This window comes from Polyodon spathula, chromosome 4, assembly GCF_017654505.1.
Source record: "Polyodon spathula isolate WHYD16114869_AA chromosome 4, ASM1765450v1, whole genome shotgun sequence".
NCBI classification, from domain to species: Eukaryota; Metazoa; Chordata; class Actinopteri; order Acipenseriformes; family Polyodontidae; genus Polyodon; species Polyodon spathula.
In genome coordinates this window covers 279,507-304,059 of record NC_054537.1, presented here as the reverse complement: position 1 = coordinate 304,059, position 24,553 = coordinate 279,507, and the positions used below count along the sequence as shown (strand labels likewise).

The window sequence follows — 24,553 nt, the reverse complement described above, 5'->3', positions numbered from 1 at the left end:
AGTTTGTTCTAGTCTATCACCTTAGAAACTAATATGTAAAAGTTGTCACTATCTTGTATAAATCTGTCTTACAATTTTGAATGTCTAATAACTGAGTGACAGTCTATTTTTTTAGTATACTGACATATTACGGTTTAATGTTAATTCTCATAATAATGCTACAACTGATATGTTGTGGTAGAATATAATTTGATGGATGCAGAATTACTGTTTACCATACTTTTAGTTGTACAGTGTGTTAATAATGTGTTAACTGTCATATTAATAAAAAACCTACAGTAACGTGAAAAAGTATTTGCCCTGTCTGATTTTCTGCATTTTTGCATATTTTTGGACACAGAGATCAGATCTTCAATCAAAATCTAATATTAGACTAAAGGGACCATGAGTGAAAAAATCAACACAAAATTGATACTTATTTATTTTTTTTTAAAGAAAGTTATGTAACACCCAATGCCCCTGTGGACTCAAGAACTGATTACGCCACCTTTAGCAGAAATAACTGCAACCAAATGCTCTTGTGGTTATTGATCTGTCTTTCACAGCACCGTGGAGGAATTTTAGCCCACTCCTCCATACAGAACTGCTTCAACTCAGTGACATTTGTGGGTTTTCGAGCATAAACTGCTCGTTTCAGGTCCTGCCACAATATCTCAACACGGTTAAGGTCTGGACTTTGACTAGGCCATTCCAAAACTTTAAATTTCTTGTTCTTCAGCCATTCTGATGTAGACTTGCTTGTGTGTTTCGGGTCATTGTCTTACTGCATGACCCAGCTGCGCTTCAGCTTCAGCTCACGGACGGATGGCCTGACATTCTCCTGCAGAATTCTCTGATAGAGAGCAGAATTCATGGTTCCTTCAATGACGACAAGTGGTCCAGGTCCTGATGCAGCAAAGCATCCCCAAATCATGACACTACCACCATGCTTGATGGTTGGTATGAGGTTCTTACTTATGTAGTCGTCCACATCGGTACAAACAACATTGGAAGAGACAGACCAAAATCCCTGCAAAACAAATTCAGAGAGCTAGGAATGAAATTAAAAGAGAAAACCAAAACTGTGGTATTTTCTGGTATACTACCCGCACCTTGCAAAGGACCATATGGACAGCTGGAAATAATTAATCAAAACGCATGGCTGAAGACGTGGTGCACACGGGAAGGCTTCACCTATCTTGATCACTGGACCACATTCTACAACGAGGACTATCTGTATAGACGGGATGGACTGCATTTAAATAACAAGGGAACCAGTCTACTTGGAGAAAAGATCCTCGAGCAGGTTCAGAAGCATTTAAACTAGAAAGGAAGGGGGGAGAAATCAACAAAAAAACAGAAGGGAGACCGCATCAAAACAAGAACAACAACTCAGGTAAGACAACCATTAAATGTATTTATCTAAATGCTAGAAGTATCAGAAACAAAATTCTAGAACTTGAAGCTACTGCACTAACAGGTAACTATGATGTGATAGGTGTTACAGAAACGTGGTTGTCTGAGAGTGATGGGGACGAATATAATATTTGTGGGTATACACTGTATAGGAAAGACAGGCAGGACAGAAGAGGAGGAGGGGTAGCGCTATACATAAGAAACAGTCTTGAAGCCCAGGTGTTAAACCTGGACAAAGAAAATAAAACCGAATCAATATGGGTCAGAATAACAGACAAAAATTCAAAAGGCATAATAATAGGAGCATGCTATAGACCGCCAGATTCAGACAGTGAGCACAATAATCTGTTATACAATGACATTAGAAATGCGTGTAGCAAAGGAGAAGCCATACTAATGGGGGATTTCAACTTCCCCCAAATAAAATGGGAAAACCCGGTGGGTAGCGCGAAGGATGAAACTGAAATGGTGGAAACGACAAATGACTGCTTCCTAACACAATTTGTCAAGGCACCCACTAGTGGGGAGGCATGCCTTGATTTAATCTTTTCAAATAACAAAGATAGAATAACTAAAACAGAGGTCAGAGAACCACTGGCAAACTCAGACCACAACATGGTCTCATTTGAAGTGTTTTTTAAAACCCCAAAAGTAAAGACTAAAGCTAAGGTTTACAATTTTAGAAAAGCAAACTATGAAGGTATGAAACAGAGACTAACAGAAGTAGATTGGAGTAAAATAGAGAAAACACCCACAGAAGAAGGATGGCTGTTCTTCAAAAATGTAGTACTAGAGGCGCAAAACAATTCTATCCCTAAAGTAGACAAATCTAAATGTAAAACTAAATTGCCAAAATGGTTTAATAGATCAATTAAAAAAAATATTCAGCGAAAAAAGGCACTTTACAGAGCATTAAAAAAGGACCAAAAAGAAAGTACACAGAGAGTACACAGAACTGCAAACGCAAGTCAAAAAGGAAGTTAGAAAGGCCAAGACAGAAATAGAAATTAACATTGCTAAGGGAGCTAAAACCAATTCCAAAATGTTTTTCCAATATTACAACAGCAAGAGAACATTCAAAGAGGAGATTAAATGTTTAAGAGATACAAATGGCAAAATCGTAGATGAAGAAAAAAAAAAAAAAATAGCAAATATATTAAATGATTACTTTTCACAAGTTTTTACAAAGGAAGATACTGACAACATGCCCCACATGTCATCCAGTTCCTATCCAGTTTTAAATAACTTTAGCATAACTGAGGCAGAAGTGTTAAAGGGACTAGGAGCTCTTAAAATAAACAAATCCCCTGGGCCGGATGAGATCCTCCCAGTAGTACTCAAAGAAATGAAAGAAGTAATTTACAAACCGCTAACCAAGATCATGCAGCAGTCTCTTGACACAGGGGTGGTACCGACAGACTGGAAAATTGCAAACGTAATACCGATCCACAAAAAGGGAAACAAAACTGAACCAGGTAACTACAGACCAGTAAGCCTGACTTCTATTATATGCAAACTTATGGAAACTATAATAAGATCCAAAATGGAAAATTACCTATATGGTAATAGGGTCCTGGGAGACAGTCAACATGGTTTTAGGAAAGGGAGATCGTGTCTAACTAACTTGCTTGATTTTTTTGAGGATGCAACATCGGTAATGGATAATTGCAAAGCATATGACATGGTTTATTTAGATTTCCAGAAAGCTTTTGACAAAGTCCCGCACAAAAGATTAATTCTCAAACTGAATGCAGTTGGGATTCAAGGAAACACATGTACATGGATTAGGGAGTGGTTAACATGTAGAAAACAGAAAGTACTGATTAGAGGAAAAACCTCAGAATGGAGTGTGGTAACCAGCGGTGTACCACAGGGATCAGTATTAGGTCCTCTGCTATTCCTAATCTACATTAATGATTTAGATTCTGGTATAGTAAGCAAACTTGTTAAATTTGCAGACGACACAAAAGTAGGAGGAGTGGCAAACACTGTTGCAGCAGCAGAGGTCATTCAAAATGATCTAGACAAGATTCAGAACTGGGCAGACACATGGCAAATGACATTTAATAGAGAAAAGTGTAAGGTACTGCATGCTGGAAATAAAAAAGTACATTATAAATATCATATGGGAGATACTGAAATTGGAGAAGGAATCTAAAAAAAAGATTTTTTTTTGTTGACTCAGAAATGTCTTCATCTAGACAATGTGGGGAAGCTATAAAAAAGGCCAACAAGATGCTCAGATACATTGTGAAAAGTGTTGAATTAAAACTGTACAATGCACTAGTAAGACCTCATCTTGAATATTGTGTGCAGTTCTGGTCACCTCGCTATAAAAAAGATATTGCTGCTCTAGAAAGAGTGCAAAGAAGAGCGACCAGAATTATTCCGGGCTTAAAGGGCATGTCATATGCAGACAGGCTAAAAGAATTGAATTTGTTCAGTCTTGAACAAAGAAGACTACGTGGCGACCTAATTCAAGCATTCAAAATTCTAAAAGGTATCGACAGTGTCGACCCAAGGGACTTTTTCAGCCTGAAAAAAGAAACAAGGACCAGGGGTCACAAATGGAGATTAGACAAAGGGGCATTCAGAACAGAAAATAGGAGACACTTTTTTACACAGAGAATTGTGAGGGTCTGGAATCAACTCCCCAGTAATGTTGTTGAAGCTGACACCCTGGGATCCTTCAAGAAGCTGCTTGATGAGATTCTGGGATCAACAAGCTACTAACAACCAAACGAGCAAGATGGGCCAAATGGCCTCCTCTCGTTTGTAAACTTTCTTATGTTCTTATGAATGCAGTGTTTGGTTTTCGCCAGACATAAAACGGGGCCAAAACCCACTCATCTGTCTATAGAATATTGTTCCAGAACTCTTGAGGATCATCCAGGTGCTTTTTGGCAAACTTGAGATGAGCATTCATGTTCTTCTTAGTGAGCAGTGGTTTCCGTCTTGCTACTCTGCCATGAATCCCATTTTTGCCCAGTGTCTTTCTGATGGTGGAGTCATGAACACTGACCTTAGCCGAGGCAAAAGAGGCCTGCAGATCCCTGGATGTTGTTCTAGGGTTCTTTGTGACTTCCTGGATCATTTTACGATTTTGGCAGGATAGTCACTCCTGGGAAGATTCACTGCTGTCCCAAACTTTCTCTATTTGGACAAATGGCTCAGACTGTGGTTTGGTGGAGCCCCTGAGCCTTAGAAATCGCTTTGTAACCCTTTCCAGACAGATAGGCATCAACAACTTTTTTCCCCCAGAGGTCCACATGAATTTCTTTTGATCGTGGCATGATGTGCCTCTAGAACCTGTGTGCTGACAACTTCACTCTAATAGTAAGAGCCAAAGTTAGTCAGATGTATATTGTATTCAAACTTCTGACTCTAATTATCCCTTTAATCGGGTTGAGTTAACTAGGGGGGGGCAATATCTTTTTCACACCTGAAGACTGCATGTTTCATTCCCTTGCACACCAAACAAATGAAAGCACCACCAAACTTATGCCAATTAGGAGTACAGCTCACTTTCTACAGGTTATTAAACATCAGCTTCATTGCAAATGTAGATTTGTAGGAACAGTGCATACTACTTTAACATTGATTTTACCATCTATGCTCTCCAAGGATTTCACACTGTACATCCAGTAAAACACAATGATACACACAATAATGTGAAAACTTTATTAAGCCTCACTTCTGCATGATATATATACACAAACAATACAAGCACTTTGAGAAGTTGTTGGGTCCTTCACAGATTATACAACTGTTTTGAATTATTAGTCAACCAGATCTAGGGGAATACGGAATCAGCGACTTGTAAGAAGAAAAAAAAATGCAAAGAAACCAAAAAAGGTGCTTTCATGATGCATTCCCTCCAGCTCTGACAGCTGAAAGACCTCTTCAAGAACTTCCTGTGCAAAGCGTGAAGAAAAACATTGCCCCACCAACATCTGAACTATGGAATATTTGCTGTTAGAAAATCTGACCAGATTAAATTGACAGAGGATTAAACATGTTGAATATACTGTAAATACATTCATTCTTTCAGTCTAAAATGCACAAACCAAGAAACAAATTAAAACAATGTTGTATAAAATGATTTACACACATCTATTTTACACTGGTGAACAGGTTATGTGGTTTACCCCGTTTCTCACTGTGTAATAGATCTCTTATTAAAATGTACTGATAATCTACTGTTCTGCATGTTTCTGTTATCTACACAAGCAGATACGCAAACATATTTCTTTCCTTGTACCCAATGAATAGCCGTGAGCTCTGTTTCTCTTCCATCAGCTGTGACTTCGCCGGCGGGAGTAACTGCGGTCACTTCTACTATAAGAGCAGTATGACCTGCAACAACACAAAGGGGATTACAGCATTACAGCACGGTCAGTAATCAGGGGGTCATCACACGATATTACAGCACTGTCAGTAATCAGGGGGTCACCACACGGTATTACAGCACTGTCAGTAATCAGGGGGTCACCACACGGTATTACAGCACTGTCAGTAATCAGGGGGTCACCACACGATATTACAGCACTGTCAGTAATCAGGGGGTCATCACACGATATTACAGCACTGTCAGTAATCAGGGGGTCATCACACGATATTACAGCACTGTCAGTAATCGGGGGTCACCACACGATATTACAGCACGGTCAGTAATCAGGGGGTCACCACACGGTATTACAGCACTGTCAGTAATCAGGGGGTCACCACACGGTATTACAGCACGGTCAGTAATCAGGGGGTCATCACACGATATTACAGCACTGTCAGTAATCAGGGGGTCACCACACGGTATTACAGCACGGTCAGTAATCAGGGGGTCACCACACGGTATTGCAGCACTGTCAGTAATCAGGGGGTCACCACACGGTATTACAGCACGGTCAGTAATCAGGGGGTCACCACACGGTATTGCAGCACTGTCAGTAATCAGGGGGTCACCACACGATATTACAGCACGGTCAGTAATCAGGGGGTCACCACACGGTATTGCAGCACTGTCAGTAATCAGGGGGTCACCACACGGTATTGCAGCACTGTCAGTAATCAGGGGGTCACCACACGGTATTGCAGCACTGTCAGTAATCAGGGGGTCACCACACGATATTACAGCACTGTCAGTAATCAGGGGGTCACCACACGATATTACAGCACGGTCAGTAATCAGGGGGTCATCACACGATATTACAGCACGGTCAGTAATCAGGGGGTCATCACACGATATTACAGCACGGTCAGTAATCAGGGGGTCATCACACGATATTACAGCACTGTCAGTAATCAGGGGGTCATCACACGATATTACAGCACTGTCAGTAATCAGGGGGTCATCACACGATATTACAGCACTGTCAGTAATCAGGGGGTCATCACACGATATTACAGCACGGTCAGTAATCAGGGGGTCATCACACGATATTACAGCACGGTCAGTAATCAGGGGGTCATCACACGATATTACAGCACGGTCAGTAATCAGGGGGTCATCACACGATATTACAGCACGGTCAGTAATCAGGGGGTCATCACACGATATTACAGCACGGTCAGTAATCAGGGGGTCATCACACGATATTACAGCACGGTCAGTAATCAGGGGGTCATCACACGATATTACAGCACGGTCAGTAATCAGGGGGTCATCACACGATATTACAGCACGGTCAGTAATCAGGGGGTCATCACACGATATTACAGCACGGTCAGTAATCAGGGGGTCATCACACGATATTACAGCACGGTCAGTAATCAGGGGGTCATCACACGATATTACAGCACGGTCAGTAATCAGGGGGTCATCACACGATATTACAGCACGGTCAGTAATCAGGGGGTCATCACACGATATTACAGCACGGTCAGTAATCAGGGGGTCATCACACGATATTACAGCACTGTCAGTAATCAGGGGGTCATCACACGATATTACAGCACTGTCAGTAATCAGGGGGTTATCACACGATATTACAGCACGGTCAGTAATCAGGGGGTCATCACACGATATTACAGCACGGTCAGTAATCAGGGGGTCATCACACGATATTACAGCACGGTCAGTAATCAGGGGGTCATCACACGATATTACAGCACTGTCAGTAATCAGGGGGTCATCACACGATATTACAGCACTGTCAGTAATCAGGGGGTTATCACACGTTATTACAGCACTGTCAGTAATCAGGGGGTCATCACACGATATTACAGCACTGTCAGTAATCGGGGGTTTCATCACACGACACATCAGCAATGGTTATTCACTGGTCCCTCTTCTTCCAATGAAGATCTTTTGGATATTGTAAAGACCAGGAAGTTTTTGCAGCTGCTTCCTGGTGCCAGATTAGTGTATGGGTTTTAGTGCTGTGATCAGACTACGTGGCTGCAAGTCACTCATCTTTTTGTATGGAGAGAACACACCCAAGGCAGAAGTTTTCATGAACAGTAACCCGGAAAGCAGCTAACATTAATGGTCTGAGCAGCGGCAAGTCTCTCTAATACATACAATAAAAATCTGGGTGGAATAGACACTGTCCAAATGTACAGATCTTAATATATGTTCACTGTAACAGCATGTTAATAAGAAAATGAAACTAAAGAAAGACATAGCATTAATAGACATTGTTCAAAAATATGGTGGTCCTACCAACACAGACATACAAACCTGGAACTGCGATCGTAGCTCCGGGACCTTCGGTAGCTGTCACTTGTCCGTCTCCTGCTGCTTCGACTCCTGCTTCTGCTGTAGTAGCTGTCATATGTGACGGACCTTTTTAAAATATATTTCAACAGTTAGAATCAAAGCAAGTGCACATGTGTAACTGCAGTGCTGTCTGCTCCCCACAGACTCACAGCAAACTTGAGGTTTATGCTGATCAGCATCATGCAAAAGCTTAGACTACGTCTTTTATAAAAGGTAAAAAACTGAATTTGTAAAAAACTACAAAAATAGTCTTCAAGCTTGTAACATTAATGTCTATTAATGTACCTGTTGTGCATTCTCATTTGCTATATTATATAGACACACATCTCAAATGTGGGGTTTTGAAAAACAGCAAATGTGGATTTTATTTTATAACATTATCTCTGGTACTACACTAGGTATTCCTGCACGGCCTCAGTATTTTACATGATCTCTGGTACTACACTAGGTATTCCTGCTCTGCCTCAGTATTTTACATGATCTCTGGTACTACACTAGGTATTCCTGCTCTGCCTCAGTATTTTACATGATCTCTGGTACTACACTAGGTATTCCTGCACTGCCTCAGTATTTTACATGATCTCTGGTACTACACTAGGTATTCCTGCTCTGCCTCAGTATTTTACATGATCTCTGGTACTACACTAGGTATTCCTGCACTGCCTCAGTATTTTACATGATCTCTGGTACTACACTAGGTATTCCTGCACTGCCTCAGTATTTTACATGATCTCTGGTACTACACTAGGTATTCCTGCACAGCCTCAGTATTTTACATGATCTCTGGTACTACACTAGGTATTCCTGCACAGCCTCAGTATTTTACATGATCTCTGGTACTACACTAGGTATTCCTGCACGGCCTCAGTATTTTACATGATCTCTGGTACTACACTAGGTATTCCTGCTCTGCCTCAGTATTTTACATGATCTCTGGTACTACACTAGGTATTCCTGCTCTGCCTCAGTATTTTACATGATCTCTGGTACTACACTAGGTATTCCTGCACGGCCTCAGTATTTTACATGATCTCTGGTACTACACTAGGTATTCCTGCACGGCCTCAGTATTTGACATGATCTCTGGTACTACACTGAAGGCTTATTATTTTTTGTATTATTATAATGCACTGCACTGTACCCGAGTGATACAAGGATGATTACTATATTAACTTAAAACGTAGACCTATGGCTGTATTGTAATACAGTACTTTGTAAAATGAATGAATAATGTTGGTAAACAGACAGTACACTTCCATGACAATAAGCACAGGCATGAAATTATTGCATCGTCATGACAGCAGGACACAGACAGCTGGCCATGTCTCAAAGTCTGACAAAAAAAAAAAAAAAAAAAAAAAAAAAAAAAAAGGTATTGAAGGAGCTAAACAATTTTTAAGATATTAAATGTATGGAGTGTTTTGTTGCTGCAGTGGGGGGGTTCTTTTGTATGTGGGGGGGGGGGGGGGGAATTCTCTTTCGCTCTGTATCGCAGTTCCTTCTTTTGTAAGAGCTGCAAACCGCAGGGAGAGAGGAAATGTTAGCATCTTACAGAGCTTGCCATAGGATCACTAAAGGAGGCTGGCACTCTTGGTTGATTAAGTCTGTCCCTTTTCCGATATGTTAGTGTATCTATCATTGTTTAAGTGTGTACCTGTTAGAGAAGCATTAACAGATTGCCTGTGAAGTGTTGGCTCTCCAGATATCTGCTTGAATAAAGACTACCTTCTTTATCACCGACTCTTGGAGATTGATTTAATTTTTCGTCCCTACAGTCTATTTATTTTTGTATTACAGATTATTCAATTTCACACATTTTGTTGCAAAAACCAATATGAAAAATGGGAAAACAAGCCTGAATCAGTTTTTGTATTTTAAACACAGAAATTGAAAAATAAAATACGGGTCGATTTTTGTTTTTATGAAAAACCGAAATAGAAAAAACAAGTCGTTTTCTGTTTTTCTGATTCTGAATGCAAAAACGATTGGCCGGAATCACACGGACCAAACTGCTAAACGTTTTTGTTACCATGCATCAGGTTTTAAAACGAAAATTGAAAATGCAGATTTGAGACCTATACAACAAATTCAAGTGCACAACAGGCAAGATTTCTATCATTGTTTTGTTAGCTACAGGCATTTCAATAGAGAGATAAGACATTGATTGTTACAGACTTCAAGAGATTGTTTTTGAGAATGTCTTCCCCCTCAGGACCTTCACATGTAATGACACTGTGTGCATTGTGAATGTAATGCATCGTTACACCTCAGAACATCTACGGGACAGCTCTGCCCTGGAGTCGCCACAATGCAATGCATACCTGGATCTTCTGTGCCGATCAGAAGACCTGCTCCTGGACCGGCTTCTGCTGTAGGTCCTACTGCTAACAGAACACACATTGAAAATGCAGTGTTAACTGTAAAGAACCATAACATAGTGCTGCATCATCACGATTCGTGGAGCCTATGAAAGGGGAAGTCTCATTCAGATCGAGTCTTTCTTTTCTGAATTCAGCTCCCCAACTGACTATGGTCTTCTTGTTCTCATGATTTCTCTGTTTGTGTAACTGTATGTAGCGCCCCTAAAGAGCACACACATCTGATTTGGGGCTCGACACCAGCTGATTTCATGAGACGCAACCTCAGTTTGATGAAATGAGGTGTTCTGATCACTGTGCAAGCATCCACACAGCTGTTAGCAATGAGAGAATGTTTAGGCTGGTTTCAATTGTGCTTTGTGTGCAGTGAGAGAGCCCCGCTGCCAGCATTTCAGGGTCTTGCAGCACAGCAGTCAAAATTGGAGGATAGCGATGACAAATAAAGACAATCATGCATTTCAGAAATTATTATTGTGGTTGCAAACACACTGGCAGTACATTTAGAAGTAATCTTATAAAGCCCAAATGAGAGTTCTCCTTTAAGTACTGTATAAGCACCTGATTCTGAAAGAGAGATCATGAAAGAACCGGCTGACATACCATAATGCATGCAACTGCTTATATACCCACGACCTGCTAATAAAACACAGCTTTGATAAGCTCGACAAATTGGTGCCAAGGAAACAGTGGTGGACCCAAAAAAAAACATCAAGTGCTGCCAGCCTGCACATCTATTCAACTGGCTCCATTGATAAAAGATTTTTAAAAATTACAGCTGCATCTTTAAAGGGAAAAAGGCAAAGCCAGCTTGGGGCTGCTGTTTACTGGTGATGTGAACATGAACGTACCATAATCACAACAGAATGACCCTGCATGGTGTGTGTGTTCCACAGAATGACCCTGCATGGTGTGTGTGTTCCACAGAATGACCCTGCATGGTGTGTGTGTTCCACAGAATGATCCTGCATGGTGTGTGTGTTCCACAGAATGACCCTGCATGGTGTGTGTGTTCCACAGAGTGACCCTGCATGGTGTGTGTGTTCCACAGAATGATCCTGCATTGTGTGTGTTCAACTGGGTTTTTAAATAAGTTACCTGTGGCTGTGTCTTCTGTAACTCCGGTCAGTGCTGCTCCAAGTCCTTGATCGACCCCGACTGTACCTTCTCCTACTGCGACTTCTAGTGTAGCTTCTAGACCTGCAGACAACATAGGGAACATTACACAGAGCATCTGAGCAAGCATTCTCAAAACCAGGGGAGACACACAGTCTCTCAGTCCCCACAAACACACAGCGAGTCAAAAGCTACAGTCAAATGTTGCAAAACCCATGCAGTTATCCTGTGTGGCAGATTGACATGTGGATGAGTTTGCCAGTTAAACAAATGAATGTATCATTTAAATTGTAGTTATACTTAACATACTACACTGTACTTTATAGAACCTAGATTCTATCCATGTAACATCAAATGTAGATGCATTATATTCACAGACATGGACTATGTGGGAATGAATATAAATTAACTGGAGCAACAACCCATTCAGCTACAGATGTTGTCTAATGTGTTGTTCAAATAGATATGCACAACAAAATGTTATTAACCCACCTGTAGGAATAAGTGGAACTCCTTGATCGAGTCCGCGAGTGGCTGGAGGACAGTGATCTCTTTCTTGAGCGTGTTCGCTGGCTCGATCCAGATTTGCTGGGTGATCTGGTTCGGCTCCGGGACTTGCTTTTATCCTCTACGGAAGGAGATCTCTCCTCACTTGAGCTCTCTTGGTTCCTCTGTCTTTGATTCAGCCTGGCCGTCTTTCGAACTTCATCAAAAAGAGATCCAGGTCGGACCCGACTCTTGCTTTTAATCTCTATTCTGAGGCCCTGGGGCTTGGTCTCCACACAATCTGGGGTGTCTGTGCTTTTAACTTCCACAGCATTCATAGTGCTGACTGGCTGCTGATTAGAAAGATCTTTCAGAGGCTTCCACTTTGGGTCAATAGTTAAACATTGCAATTCATTTTGTGCTTTTTTATCACTTTCACCCCCTGAATCATTGCTTATGAACACTTTAGAAGAGGCTCTGCTATTCATCGGATGTGGCTCCATCTTTAATGCTTCTACTGCAGTTGTGTTTAAAGCATTCCCGATGTCTCTGTTTGCAGGAAGGACAAGCTCTTTTAATGGGGAGCCCTGCTGCGCTGTAGTTTTTGCATAGTCCCTTTCAGGAGAGTTCTGCTCTGGGGTACAGATCTCCATACTATCATCAGATTGCTCTGTTTTCCCTGGGAACTCCACAGCATGCTCTTTACCATCAGCTTTGCTGGAATCTGCTTCTGTACTTTCACCTCGTCTTGGTCTCTTGACATTCCTTGGTGATTGCTTTGATTCTTTTTCATTTTTGGTTGACTGTTCTTGAGCCCTCTGAGAAGCTGCACCTGATTGGATATTTTCTTTGGGTGTTTTGAGAGTTTCCTCAGCATTGCTTTTACTTTCTTTGTGTTTAACCACAGTCTCCCCAATAACTTTTAACAGACTTTCCTTCATGACCTGTTTTACAATCACATTATCTTCTGGCCTTTCCTCCTCCTCCTCTTCCCCAAACTCCAGAGGAGGCTGCCAGTGGAAAGTCTCCTTGGGTTTCTGTTTTTTTTTTTTGGATTTCTTACCCTTGGATTTGGTCTTTCCTCTTCTGGACCCTGCCTTTGTCGAGCTTCGTTTCTTGTGCTTACGTTTGCGTTTTGCTTTCTTCTTAGGCATTACCTTCTCACTTCCTGAACTCAAAAGTGAACTTTCAGCAGCAACTGAAGTCTGTTTCTTTGAGGTCGTTTTCACATCAGTCTCTGAACTTGCAGGTGACAGACAAGCCAACTTTGTGCTCACTTTGCTGCTTTTAGAGTGACCGCCTTCGCTATCAGATCCCGAGCTAGCTTCACCTTCTTCTTTGCTTGAATACGCTGAACCGCCTCTGATGATCTTTTTCTCTTCAGTTTCTGAGTGATCTTCCGAATCCCATTTGCTGCTGAGAAACTCCTTCCTGCTACTAGTCTTTTCATCGGTCCTGCCAGATTTGAGCTGCTGGAATTCAGATGATCTGTCTTCAACACCTGGCTCTTTTTTTGAATGATCACTATCACTGTCCCACCCAGACTTTGATTTCCGATCCTCCCTAAAAGAACCTGTATTATGTTTCTCCTGTTTTGGCTCAGATATTTTAATGCTGTTGGCTTCCGATTGAGAATGCGATTTACTGTTTTGCTTCTTTGTGTCCGCATCATGCTTTTTATTTTTTTTCACATTGCTTCTCTCGCTGTCGGTAGAATACTCAGAGGAGTACAATCTGTGATTTTCCTTTTCTCCTTTTAGTTCTTTTCTGTTATCTAAACACCCGTCATCAAATTTAGCTTCAGGGCTACTTTCTTGAACTGTGCTGTAATGTTTGACACTTCTCTCTCTGGAATTAGATTTTGCCTTTGTTTTATAACTATAGGAATCGTAGGAGTTGGATCTGCTGTAGGTTGATGAACGGCTGTGATACTTTACTGGAGTGCGTGACCTTGAGCTGGAACGAGCTCTACTTCTTGATCTACTGTACGATCTCCTGTATGATCTACTTCTTGAAGACCGGGTCCTGGACCTCCTCTTATAGTTATAGCTCCTATTGCTTGAGTAAACACTTCTCTCACTGTCTGAATGTCTGTGCCGGTCGTGGTATGATGAAGACTGGGAATTCTCCTTGCTGTTCTTTACTGTGTAACTCGATTGTGCAAGTAGAGCTGGAGTTTTGGCTTTGACTTCCTGAACATGGACATAGGAAGGTTTCCAAGGCTTTTGACCTGGTTTCCACCTTGAAGGTGGGGGGCTATCACTCATGGGTAACGCAGGAACACTCTCAGAGACAGCATTTGGTAAAACATTCTCATTTGTTTGTGTGTTTTTTTTAGGGGGATCAACTTGGCTTTTATTGTTCTCATTTGAGCGTGTATTTCTAGGCGATCTCGATGGTGTCCTCTTACGTGATCTTGATATTGACCTGCTTCTAGACCTTGACAAGGATCTAGACCTCGTTCTTGATCTAGTTCTGCTTCTAGAATAGGATCTTGATCTGCTTTTTGATCTGGAAAAGGAGGAAGAGTCTCTGGATAATGGTGAGGAACGGCGGATCTTGTCAGAACCTGAACAGTCTCGTCTGGAGGAATGTCTCGAGGATCTCGTGCAAGATCGAGATCTTCTTTCACGCTTAACAGAAAGCTTGGATTTCCTGCTTGAAGAACGGGACGACTCTGTCTTGTGAGGTGTTGAATCTGTTTTTGGTTTAGTTTTAGGTATTTTCAGCTTTTTTGAATGCTTTTGCCTTTTAGACTTCTTTCTGTGTTTTATTCTCTTCTTTTCCCTTCTGCGTCTTCTGTTTTGGCTGGATCTCTCGGTGCTGTGATCAGAGCAGTGATCATGTGACCGAGACCTTGACCATGGGGATGCACTTTTGCCATCCCATCTGCTTAAGCAATGATCACTCAGCCTACGAGTTAAGGGATAAAACAACAAAAAAAAATTGAAACAAGAACAAAGCAACCCCGGTAGCATAATCGAAGGGGCACGTCATGTCGAATGGGATGATTTGCCAAGATAAAGCAACATGGAAACGATCTGCATCAAAGATATTTCAAGCGGCAAAAACAATATAGCAGTGAAAAGGTTCTTTTACCTGTACATTTCCCTAGCAGTTTCTGTTAACACAGAAAATACTAACACTTTGTACAAAAAAAAAATGTAAATTGACCCTAAAGCTGTAGTTTGAGAAATGATATCCAGCCGCTCAGATCTGGAAGCTCAGTTTGCTCCCTCTTGCAAGTGGACAAGTCTAGTGGTCCCATAGATTAGAGTACACAGTGTACAATAATGCATGCTATACAGGTAATGTATGCTATACAGAAAGCCAGTACAGGATCGTACTTGTCCCCTTTACTCCACTTCTCTCCACTGGGAGGCTGGTAGATTTTTGTTCTCTGCATTTCCTCTTTCCAGTGAGGCGGGGTCTCGCTGCTCTTCTCATCTTCATCATCATCATCATCTTGAGATTGTGAGCGAGACTGTGACCGAGGAGGAGTGTGATATCTCTGCAGCATTACAAAAACAAAACAAGAACTACTGTGCCTTTAAACTGAGGTTACCTTCATAACAGAAGGTGGAGCTACTTACTATACACATCATACCTGTAGATCCTTCATGTGCTATACTGTTGAATTCTGTTTAAGAGAAGAAGCTTATAGTGAACAGACAGTAAAGCAGAGAGAGACAGAACGAGAATATCTGCAGCAATGTCAGTTAATATTTTTTGCTCCAGATCAAACAATAGACCTTCTTTCTTTCAATTTGTTGGAAGCAAACTTGAAATAAAATGTATGAAAAAGAGGACTGAAAGAAACATACCATTGTACCCCTGCCTTTGATTTTGCGTCCAGATTTTGTGATGGCTGGCTTCTGATCACCTAGAGCTGCCGATAGAGCCAGATGTGCCCTACAGAATGAACAGACATTTTCAATGATGGGAGACTGCTTTCAGTATTCCTCTTTAATAATGAAGCCAGCAAGTATAACCACCTTCATTTCTTCACACTTTTAAAATGTATAACATACTTTGTTAACAGGCTGGTTTCATCATATGTACACGAGGCATGGAATCATATGTGCAGGGTTACACTAGGACTGCAGTTAGTCCTGGTGGTTTTAATAGTTGCTTTGTTTATGTATTTGTTGTGGTGAAATGACCAGATGCCAGGAATCTGATCAATCAGGTATCTGCTAATAAGGGAGGAACAGTTCAGATACGATGGGCCTGATTGTTCAAACTCGTGGCTCATATCATTTTAAATTATTATGTGTTTAATTGAGAGAAATTCAGAAACCCAGGACAGGGTGCACGGCCAATTTGAGTTTCTAAATCCATTGTATTTAAAATCACAGAAAGACACGGTTCCTATTGCAAAATGTTAAAACAAAAGAACAGATGTTGAAATTAATTAGAATTGAATCTACAGGTACATCACAAGATAGAATATGACTGTTTGAATAAAAAATATAGACTTGTTACATTTATGCAAGCACACCAGACATGTGAGAAAGAGACTGAAGTATAAAAACACATGACGTGCTGCCCTGTTACTTGCGGCTCTGTCTTGTGTATCTGCATGTCCCTCTGCAGTAAGAACCTGTTCTAACACAGCGCTGCTCTGTTACTTACGGCTCTGTCTTGTGTATCTGCATGTCCCTGCACAGTAAGAACCTGTTCTAACACAGCGCTGCTCTGTTACTCACGGCTCTGTCTTGTGTATCTGCATGTCCCTGCGCAGTAAGAACCTGTTCTCTGGCACGGGGGGGATTTCTTCAGGCCGCACCACAGGCTTCTCTCTCGTCACATTCAAATCCTTCCCCTTTTCATCATCAGCATTCTCCTGTTCACAGAAGCTGTCAGAGAACACCCAATTATTGACAAGTAACCCAACTCTGAGCTAATACATGACATGGCTGGCTGTTTTGATTGTAATACTGCTCTAGAACAGCATGCACGTTTATTACAATACCTCCAGATTTGTCACTTATATCCTTCATATACCTACCTGCATGAAAACCTTGAGCTGAGAATTTCAATTTTCGTTCAGGAATCAGCGATAGGGTGTTTTAATACATAGGGTGTTCTAATACATTTGCACACCACTGTGTATTTTTCATGAGCTTCGTGAGATAGGAAAATAGAGAGTTCTTTTTTGGTTTATATATTTTACCACTGTGTGCGCTGCAAGGGAGCTTAGAGTGACCAAATAATGGGACATTATTGCAAAGGACTTAACCCTTAGTAACGTTAGATTTTAAGAACACAATACAGTGCATTCTTCTGGAACCCTTCACAATGAGACTACTTCAGAGCTAAGGCCTGGTCACATAAGCAGGTCTTCAGATTTTAAAAGGCAGTCTTTTATTCTTTTCCAGTGTTTTACTAATGTTGTTGCCATGAGTTGACAACTAATAGGTCAATTTAACAGCTACCAAACACAAAAAAATGTTTTTTTGTTTTTGATTGGTAAAACTCGACTTGCAACTGTTTAAATTATTTTTCATTGGTAACGTCCTGACGACTTTTTAAAGTCTGTTTCAAAACTGTTTTCAACACGTTCACTACAGTGGACTGATGATAGTGTAAGGGTGATTGCCCACGTTGTCACACAGCAGTAACGATCCATGATGGGGTATGGAACAGTAAAGCCAGAGATTTTTTTTTTTTTTTTAAATCACTCGTCCTGCTGTGATTTAGAGGATATATCTCAAACCCGAGTACACTTGAGCAGACATTTTGAAAACATCTTTGAAACAGACTTTAAAGTTAGAAGTATAAAAAGTTGTCAGGATGTTACCAATGAAAAGAAAAGTTATTTAGCAACACTTGGGGACGTGGAACTCTATATTTTTCGGAACCCCGCTGCTTACTCTAATACTCAAAATACAATTCACCTGTTTCAAATATGCCATAGCTAGTAATGAATGACAAGAGAGAAGTGTCTGAACTGGATAAATGCTGCAAAATAAAACAATGCTGATTAAAGGAATGAGCACACTGTAGGAGCTGCTGCTTTGTAGTTTATGGAAAGTCACCTTGCTTGGCTTGCCGGGGGCCTCTTGCTGCTGCTTCCTCTTCTCTTCCCCTCCTTCCTTCTCTTGTTTAGATGCTTGTTTCTGGATCTGCGTTTGCGCTTGCGCGGTGGCGGTGGCTTCTCCTCTGTGTCGCTCTGGGACTCCGAGGTGGGAGAAGACGATGAAGAATCCCACGAATGCGGAGAGATCTTTCTGCGCTCCAGCACTGCAAGACAATAGATTACAAACACATACTGGAAACCAACACTGGGTGCAGGACTGCTTTGAGCTTCTCAATATCTTATGACAGAAACACCCGATGTTCATACTGCACTGCTTTGAGCTTCTCAGCAGCATCACAGAAACACACAACATTCATACTGCACTGCTTTGAGTTTCTCAATAGCATCACAGATACACAATGTTCATACTGCACTGCTTTGAGCTTCTCAGCAGCATCACAGAAGCACAATGTTCATATTGTGTTTCTGTGAAAGGATCCATATCAATATGTAACTGGTTCTAAAAATGCTAACACAAAGAGCAAAAGCTGGATTGAGGCAACTACTTTAAATGTACATTAGAAGGGAGCATAGGTCCTACTCAATATTACCATCTGAATTAAATACCAGAAAAAGAATGAGATGTGTTACAACATTTATATAAGCACATCAAGATTTTCAATGTGTTTTACCAAACATTACGACAATAATTCTATTGTCCAGTTAAGGTTCAAAGTCAGTGGCATGGCCACCAACTCAATTAGCATAAAGGGTTTAACATAACTTAGAAAATATGACGTCACGCCATCAAATATTTTCTGAGATATGAGGCTTTGAAATTGGCGGTGGCAGCTTTATAACATAAATGGCCAAAAGGATGAATTTTTCTAGTAAGACAGCCGCGATCGAACTTGGATGAAAATCACAGAATCACTGTGTGCACAATGACATGAACCACCACCGCGTTAGGAGTTTATCATTAGGAGATCTGAAAGTCACAGGACCCCAGTAGGGTTGGTAACTGAGCTCACAGTTCAAAGTGAAGGCTGCTGTTGATTCTGCCCAGAGTGTTTCCAGAGCACGCAACATGCCCTTCCCAGCCAAAACGGGTTATGAGATTGTAGCGGCTATAGATCCAGCGGCAGATTTGCTAATTAATAGAAGCTCCCCTGATAAGGATGCTTAATGACCGGGAACTAAACAAAAGAGAATAAATCAGGTTTCACAGAACATCACTCTTTCATTGCAGATTACAATTACTGATGTTTGAGCATTCTTGCATTGCAGATTACAATTACTGATGTTTGAGCATTCTTGCATTGCAGATTACAATTACTGATGTTTGAGCATTCTTGCATTGCAGATTACAATTACTGATGTTTGAGCATTCTTTCATTGCATATTTCAATTACTGATGTTTTATCATTCTTTCATTGTATATTATAACCATTGATGTTGTTTTACCGATTTATATCTAACATATTTTGTACACTAAACAGCTGCCTTATTTTACCCAAAACTCTGAGTATCCTATATCTGAGGAGATCCAATACAAGAGATACTCTGTTTCTACAACAGGGCAGAGTTCATTAACCCTTTGTATAATCCAACAGCTAGAAATACCCTATATCCATTTTAAAAGAACTGTAAAACATACAGGCAGAGTCTAAATGAAGTGTAACATAGAAAGGATTGTGTATAATCCAAGAGAGAAATACCCTATATCCATTTTAAAAGAACTGTAAAACACACAGACAGCGTCTAAATGAACAGTGTAATAGAGAAATGATTGCAAGTGTAGTACATTCATTAACGTAATGTAAGCTGCTTGAAATGTGTTACTCAAACAATTAAAACGAATACCAGCAAACCTGCACATCTAGTACAGTAGTTTAAAATGTAATCTGGAAAGTACAACTGCCTTAAAATTCAGCAGAATCGAGATCTTACTTCATCAGTGTAATCTACAACCACAACATATGAGACCATTTATAATTGCATCATAATACTTAGAAAAATGCCTCCGTTTAATACTATATGGCACACCAATCAATATGACCGCTGTGCGAAATGATTCACAGCTGCACAAACTTCAGAATACGATGCAGCTGTGAAAACGATGCATGCAATACTCAAGATATTAACAGGAGACTTGGATAAATGAGGATTTTACACGGACAGGTTTTAATAATTATACTGTATGGAAACTGTCCAAGTGTCTGCTAGTAAGAGCTGTTAGCGGGGCATGCTGCTTGCTTTCTGGTAATTGTACTCAAGCACAGATCAGATGGAATGCACTATCGATTCTACTTTTCAATTATAAACAATGTAACCTGTTCTGTAAGCACTTCCCTCCTGTGTTTTACACTCTCAATTTCCCGTTCCGGAGAGACCCGCCTCCCTCTTGGATTATCCGAGCGAATCCTTCCTGCATTTCCCATTGACATCCTGGCGTTACTTGCCGAAAAGCCTCAGAGCTGAATCAACCAATCAGGAAGGACCACTGTAACACCCAATTAGCTACAACATTCAATACGGCGCAGGCAAGGCTTTTTGTCGTGATATTTTTTGCTTTTATTTCAAAGCAGTTCTAAGAAAGTACAGGTCATTCCGAAGTATAACCTTTGTTTCTGGATTGTTTATACTCTCCTCTTATTTTTTTTCTCATGTTCCTCTCGTCTTGTTGTCGGTTTTCTTTATATTTGAATAGTACAAAGTGATCTCATCTCATATTTCACTCCCATCTCTCACCTGTTTAATTCCAACTGTATTCTCAGCACTTCAAGTGTTAAAAATAAACACTATTAATTCTACAATTGCTGTCTGTTATGTCACTATGTATTGTAACAAATAATACACACCAAAACTGCATGTGGAAGGCTGTAATTCTATCTCGGGTTTGTGGTGACATTACTAGGTAATTGAAGCTAGTGCTCTCATGGTTTATATGTCCCCAGAAACCCTTACAGATTTATTATGCATAGTTGGGTGTATATTATTACTAATTATCATCATCATCCAGGGGGTCAAGAAGAGCTACTTCTTGTAGTGACCCCTAGGCAACGTCTCAGACAGCAAAAAGCTCTTCAAATCGAACTTACCATGCAATGCTTAAGCAAAGCAATGTTGGGCTTGGTTAGTACTTGGATGGGAGACCACCTGGGAATACTGAGTGCTGTAGGCTGCGTGTTAAGCTCATACGAAAGAATATATATATATATCATCATCCACAGATCATCCAAAATCTGTTAAGCTGTTATTATTTGTAATGGGGGTTGTTACTGTGCAACACAGGAAGCATTTGCTTAACTAAACAAAAACAAACAAGGACCAGGGATCACAAATGGAGATTAGATACAGGGGCATTCAAAACAGAAAATAGGAGGCACTTTTTTACACAGGGAATTGTGGGAGTCTGGAACCAACTCCCTAATAATGTTGTTGAAGCGGACACCCTGGGATCCTTCAAGATGCATAATGAGATTCTGGGATCAATAAGCTACTAACAACCAAACAAGCAAGATGGGCCAAATGGCCTCCTCTTGTTTTAGCTTTACTAAAATGAAGACAGACCTGTCAATCTGAGAAGCGCTTACCATCGCTGGCAGGCTTTGTTAACTGTCCGCAATCAATCACCCGGACATCTGCGTAGGGTCTGCTGGCAGCGTCCGTTTTCAGATTCTCAATGCGCTTTATCACCTCAAATCCCGAGATAACCAGCCCAAAGACAACGTGAACTCTGCAGAGACAAGGGGCAGGAGTTCAGACAGACAGGACAGAAGGAACCCATTCTGGAAGGCATGGTCATGTGACAGGAGGAACCCATTCTGCATGGTCATGTCATCCATATTATTGACAGGAATAGTCGTTACTCTTGCCAATCAGCGAGAACTGCCAGAGACACACTATATAGCAAGGACAGTTTATGTGTTTTCAGAGTAGTAGTGCAGCAAAAGTAAAATCAGCCAAAAGATCCATTTCACTTTTAATTTGTAGTTTCCCAACACTCTTAGGTGAAATGTAGAAAAAAAAGTCAACACCTGTCACAAAGTAAGAGAAATAAGTCATCAAAGTAAGGTAAAAAATGTCCAAGTGCTTCTCCTTTTACTCTTTTTTTTGCACTCGTTCATTTACTAATGTATTTCTTATGACCTCCACCGCTTTTACAGTTGTGCCTATTTGCTTGGTGCTGACCAAGGTTTCCCAAATGGTGTCTTGAAACTTGGCCTGTGTTTTTGGATATCTCCACTTTAAATCACTGGGCACTTTCGACAAGTTGCCGTTTTTTCATATTTCCAATGTGTTTTTGTTTCAGATTAAAGTCACATTAAAGTAATCTAGTTGGTTAAACCATACAGCTGTATAGAAAGTGCAGTGATTTTACTGGTTCCCAACATCCACTAGGTTCTTCTTTATGAATAATGCAATAGAAAAGGCAAGTCCCATGGACTAGATGTATTGTGCATCGCTCTTATTGAGATATCATGTTAGTGCTCAATCAGTGGGGAATTCTGTCATATTTCCAATATTCTCAGTTCTTAGAAAACAGATCTATTGTACTGAGAAAGAAACTGCAAATCCCAAGCTAATAATGAGAGGGATATGTTATTCTCATAAACAAAGAGGTCATTTTTTGCTTAATGGATCAGTCACGCTTACATTGAGGTTTAAGAATACTTTTGCACGAACACATTGGACTTCATACTAAATCCATTTCAAGGATAATTTCCTTTGTTTTCCTAGGAACACAGTTTTAAGGCAAGTGTATTGCTTACATGGACTGTAAAATATTCTCAATTTAAAAAGGGTCTTACCCATCCAGATGAGGTGCTGTTTTTGTAGTTCTGTTTCATTGCAACCATGATGAAAAGGAAGGCATTTCAGTCAGAAAAGTATTGGAGAGAAATGAGAGGACATGTAAAGGGAAATCGAGAAAAAACAAACGTCACTTATAATTTTAATTACTCCAAGACGACACTCAATACTCAAAAGATGCCTACACACAACCCCTCCCCCCTGCCAATCTACAATATCTACAGCAAAGACCCACACAATAATACATGTTCTACACTGTGGAACTGGAAGAGAACAAAGACGAGTCTAAACTGATTACAATGCTCAGCTGGAACATTCAAGCATGGTTTTGTTGCACACCTGGGAAGAAGTGAACCTCGAGAATAGTTCACAAAATGAAGCGGTCATGACTCCAGCTTAAATCAAGTGACCAGAAATGTGGTTTTGAAATAATAATCATCAGCATCACCACTCATCCAGGAAGGCCCTTTTTGCAGCGACCAGAGATGTTTAATACGGGCTGGGAAAAAAAACATAAAAACATACTACCCACAACCAAATGCTCTAAACATGTGAGGGGTTCCACTGAGGCAAACTGCCTCTCTGTGGGTCAATCCTTCAGCAAAACAAAAAACTGGCAGCACAGACACAGCTGAGAGGACTGTCAACAAGGGTGAATAAACCTACAGTGAAGAAAATAGCAAAGGAGCCATGCCAACCACTGACTACAGAAAGACAAATAAAACAGATTCAATCGAGTGTTCTTAGAGATGAGAACACATGGCTAGTCATTGCTATCATCATTAGAACAGTGAGCAGAGAGAGAAGCACAGCCTCAGAATGACACTTTACCTTGGAAGCGCAGGATGCTACAGTGTTTCTGTAAATTTTACACAAAAATGGCAAGAGAAAAATTGTAATACATTTTAGACAAAAAGGAGTCCAAGTTTTTCACATTGCATAAATCAAAAAGCAGTTAAAAAAAAAAAAAAAAAAAAAAACATAGAAAATATATTTATCCCCGGAATTAACATGTAATAGAAATTGTTATACCAAATAAAAACACAGTCCTGGAAAAGAGTTATTCTAACACGGGTTCATTTTATTTTAAAATACCCATCCCAGTTTAACCAAAGACTATAGTGAGCTCAACAGGACATGGTCACTGTGCTCACCATGTAGAAGACACTGTTGCACATGGGCTTTTTGTCCCATTTTTGTACAGCACTTGATATTGCATTTGTGTATAGTATGTAGTGTAAATGAAACATGTAGAATACAAAAGCAATCGTGTTTAGTGCATATTAAACATGTCTAATACACAAATGCACAAGCACAGAGATATTCCAGCTATTAGCAGCTGCTCTGTGGGGACCAGTTCTTTTAATAGTCTTCAAGACATTAATCAGGATGTCAGTTACTATTAAGAGCTCTATTCAAATTGAATTGGTATATATTTAGTAATACCATTGTAAAATGCTTTGAGCTAGTTTGTGCTTAAATGAAAAACTAAATGATTTAATAATGCTTACATGTGCTGTGCCAAGTGAGAAACAATGTAATCAACAACTGTAAGAAAAGCAATCAGAATGGAGTGCATGTCTGCGGGGGCTCTTGTATTTTATTTTTTTATTTTTATTTTTTTCAATG

General features: G+C 40.4%; 1 protein-coding gene across 4 annotated transcripts in view; it reads right to left on the bottom strand.

Moving 5' to 3' along the window:
- Positions 1-5,062: 5,062 nt before the first annotated feature.
- The window catches only part of nktr (natural killer cell triggering receptor), a 35,323-nt gene continuing 15,832 nt past the window's right edge, over positions 5,063-24,553 (bottom strand). For 2 of the 4 annotated variants that reach the window (XM_041246783.1, XM_041246787.1), the window contains 11 exons: positions 22,924-22,953; positions 21,706-21,848; positions 18,129-18,333; positions 16,797-16,946; positions 15,912-15,999; positions 15,435-15,598; positions 12,094-15,000; positions 11,584-11,685; positions 10,432-10,494; positions 8,072-8,176; positions 5,063-5,751 (listed from right to left, as the gene is read on the bottom strand). In XM_041246783.1, the coding sequence (XP_041102717.1) occupies positions 5,691-5,751; positions 8,072-8,176; positions 10,432-10,494; positions 11,584-11,685; positions 12,094-15,000; positions 15,435-15,598; positions 15,912-15,999; positions 16,797-16,946; positions 18,129-18,333; positions 21,706-21,848; positions 22,924-22,953 (4,018 nt within the window). In that variant the 3' untranslated portion in view covers positions 5,063-5,690. The remainder of the gene's footprint in view (positions 5,752-8,071; positions 8,177-10,431; positions 10,495-11,583; positions 11,686-12,093; positions 15,001-15,434; positions 15,599-15,911; positions 16,000-16,796; positions 16,947-18,128; positions 18,334-21,705; positions 21,849-22,923; positions 22,954-24,553) is intronic. The other 2 variants (XM_041246785.1, XM_041246786.1) reach the window with 2 other exon arrangements.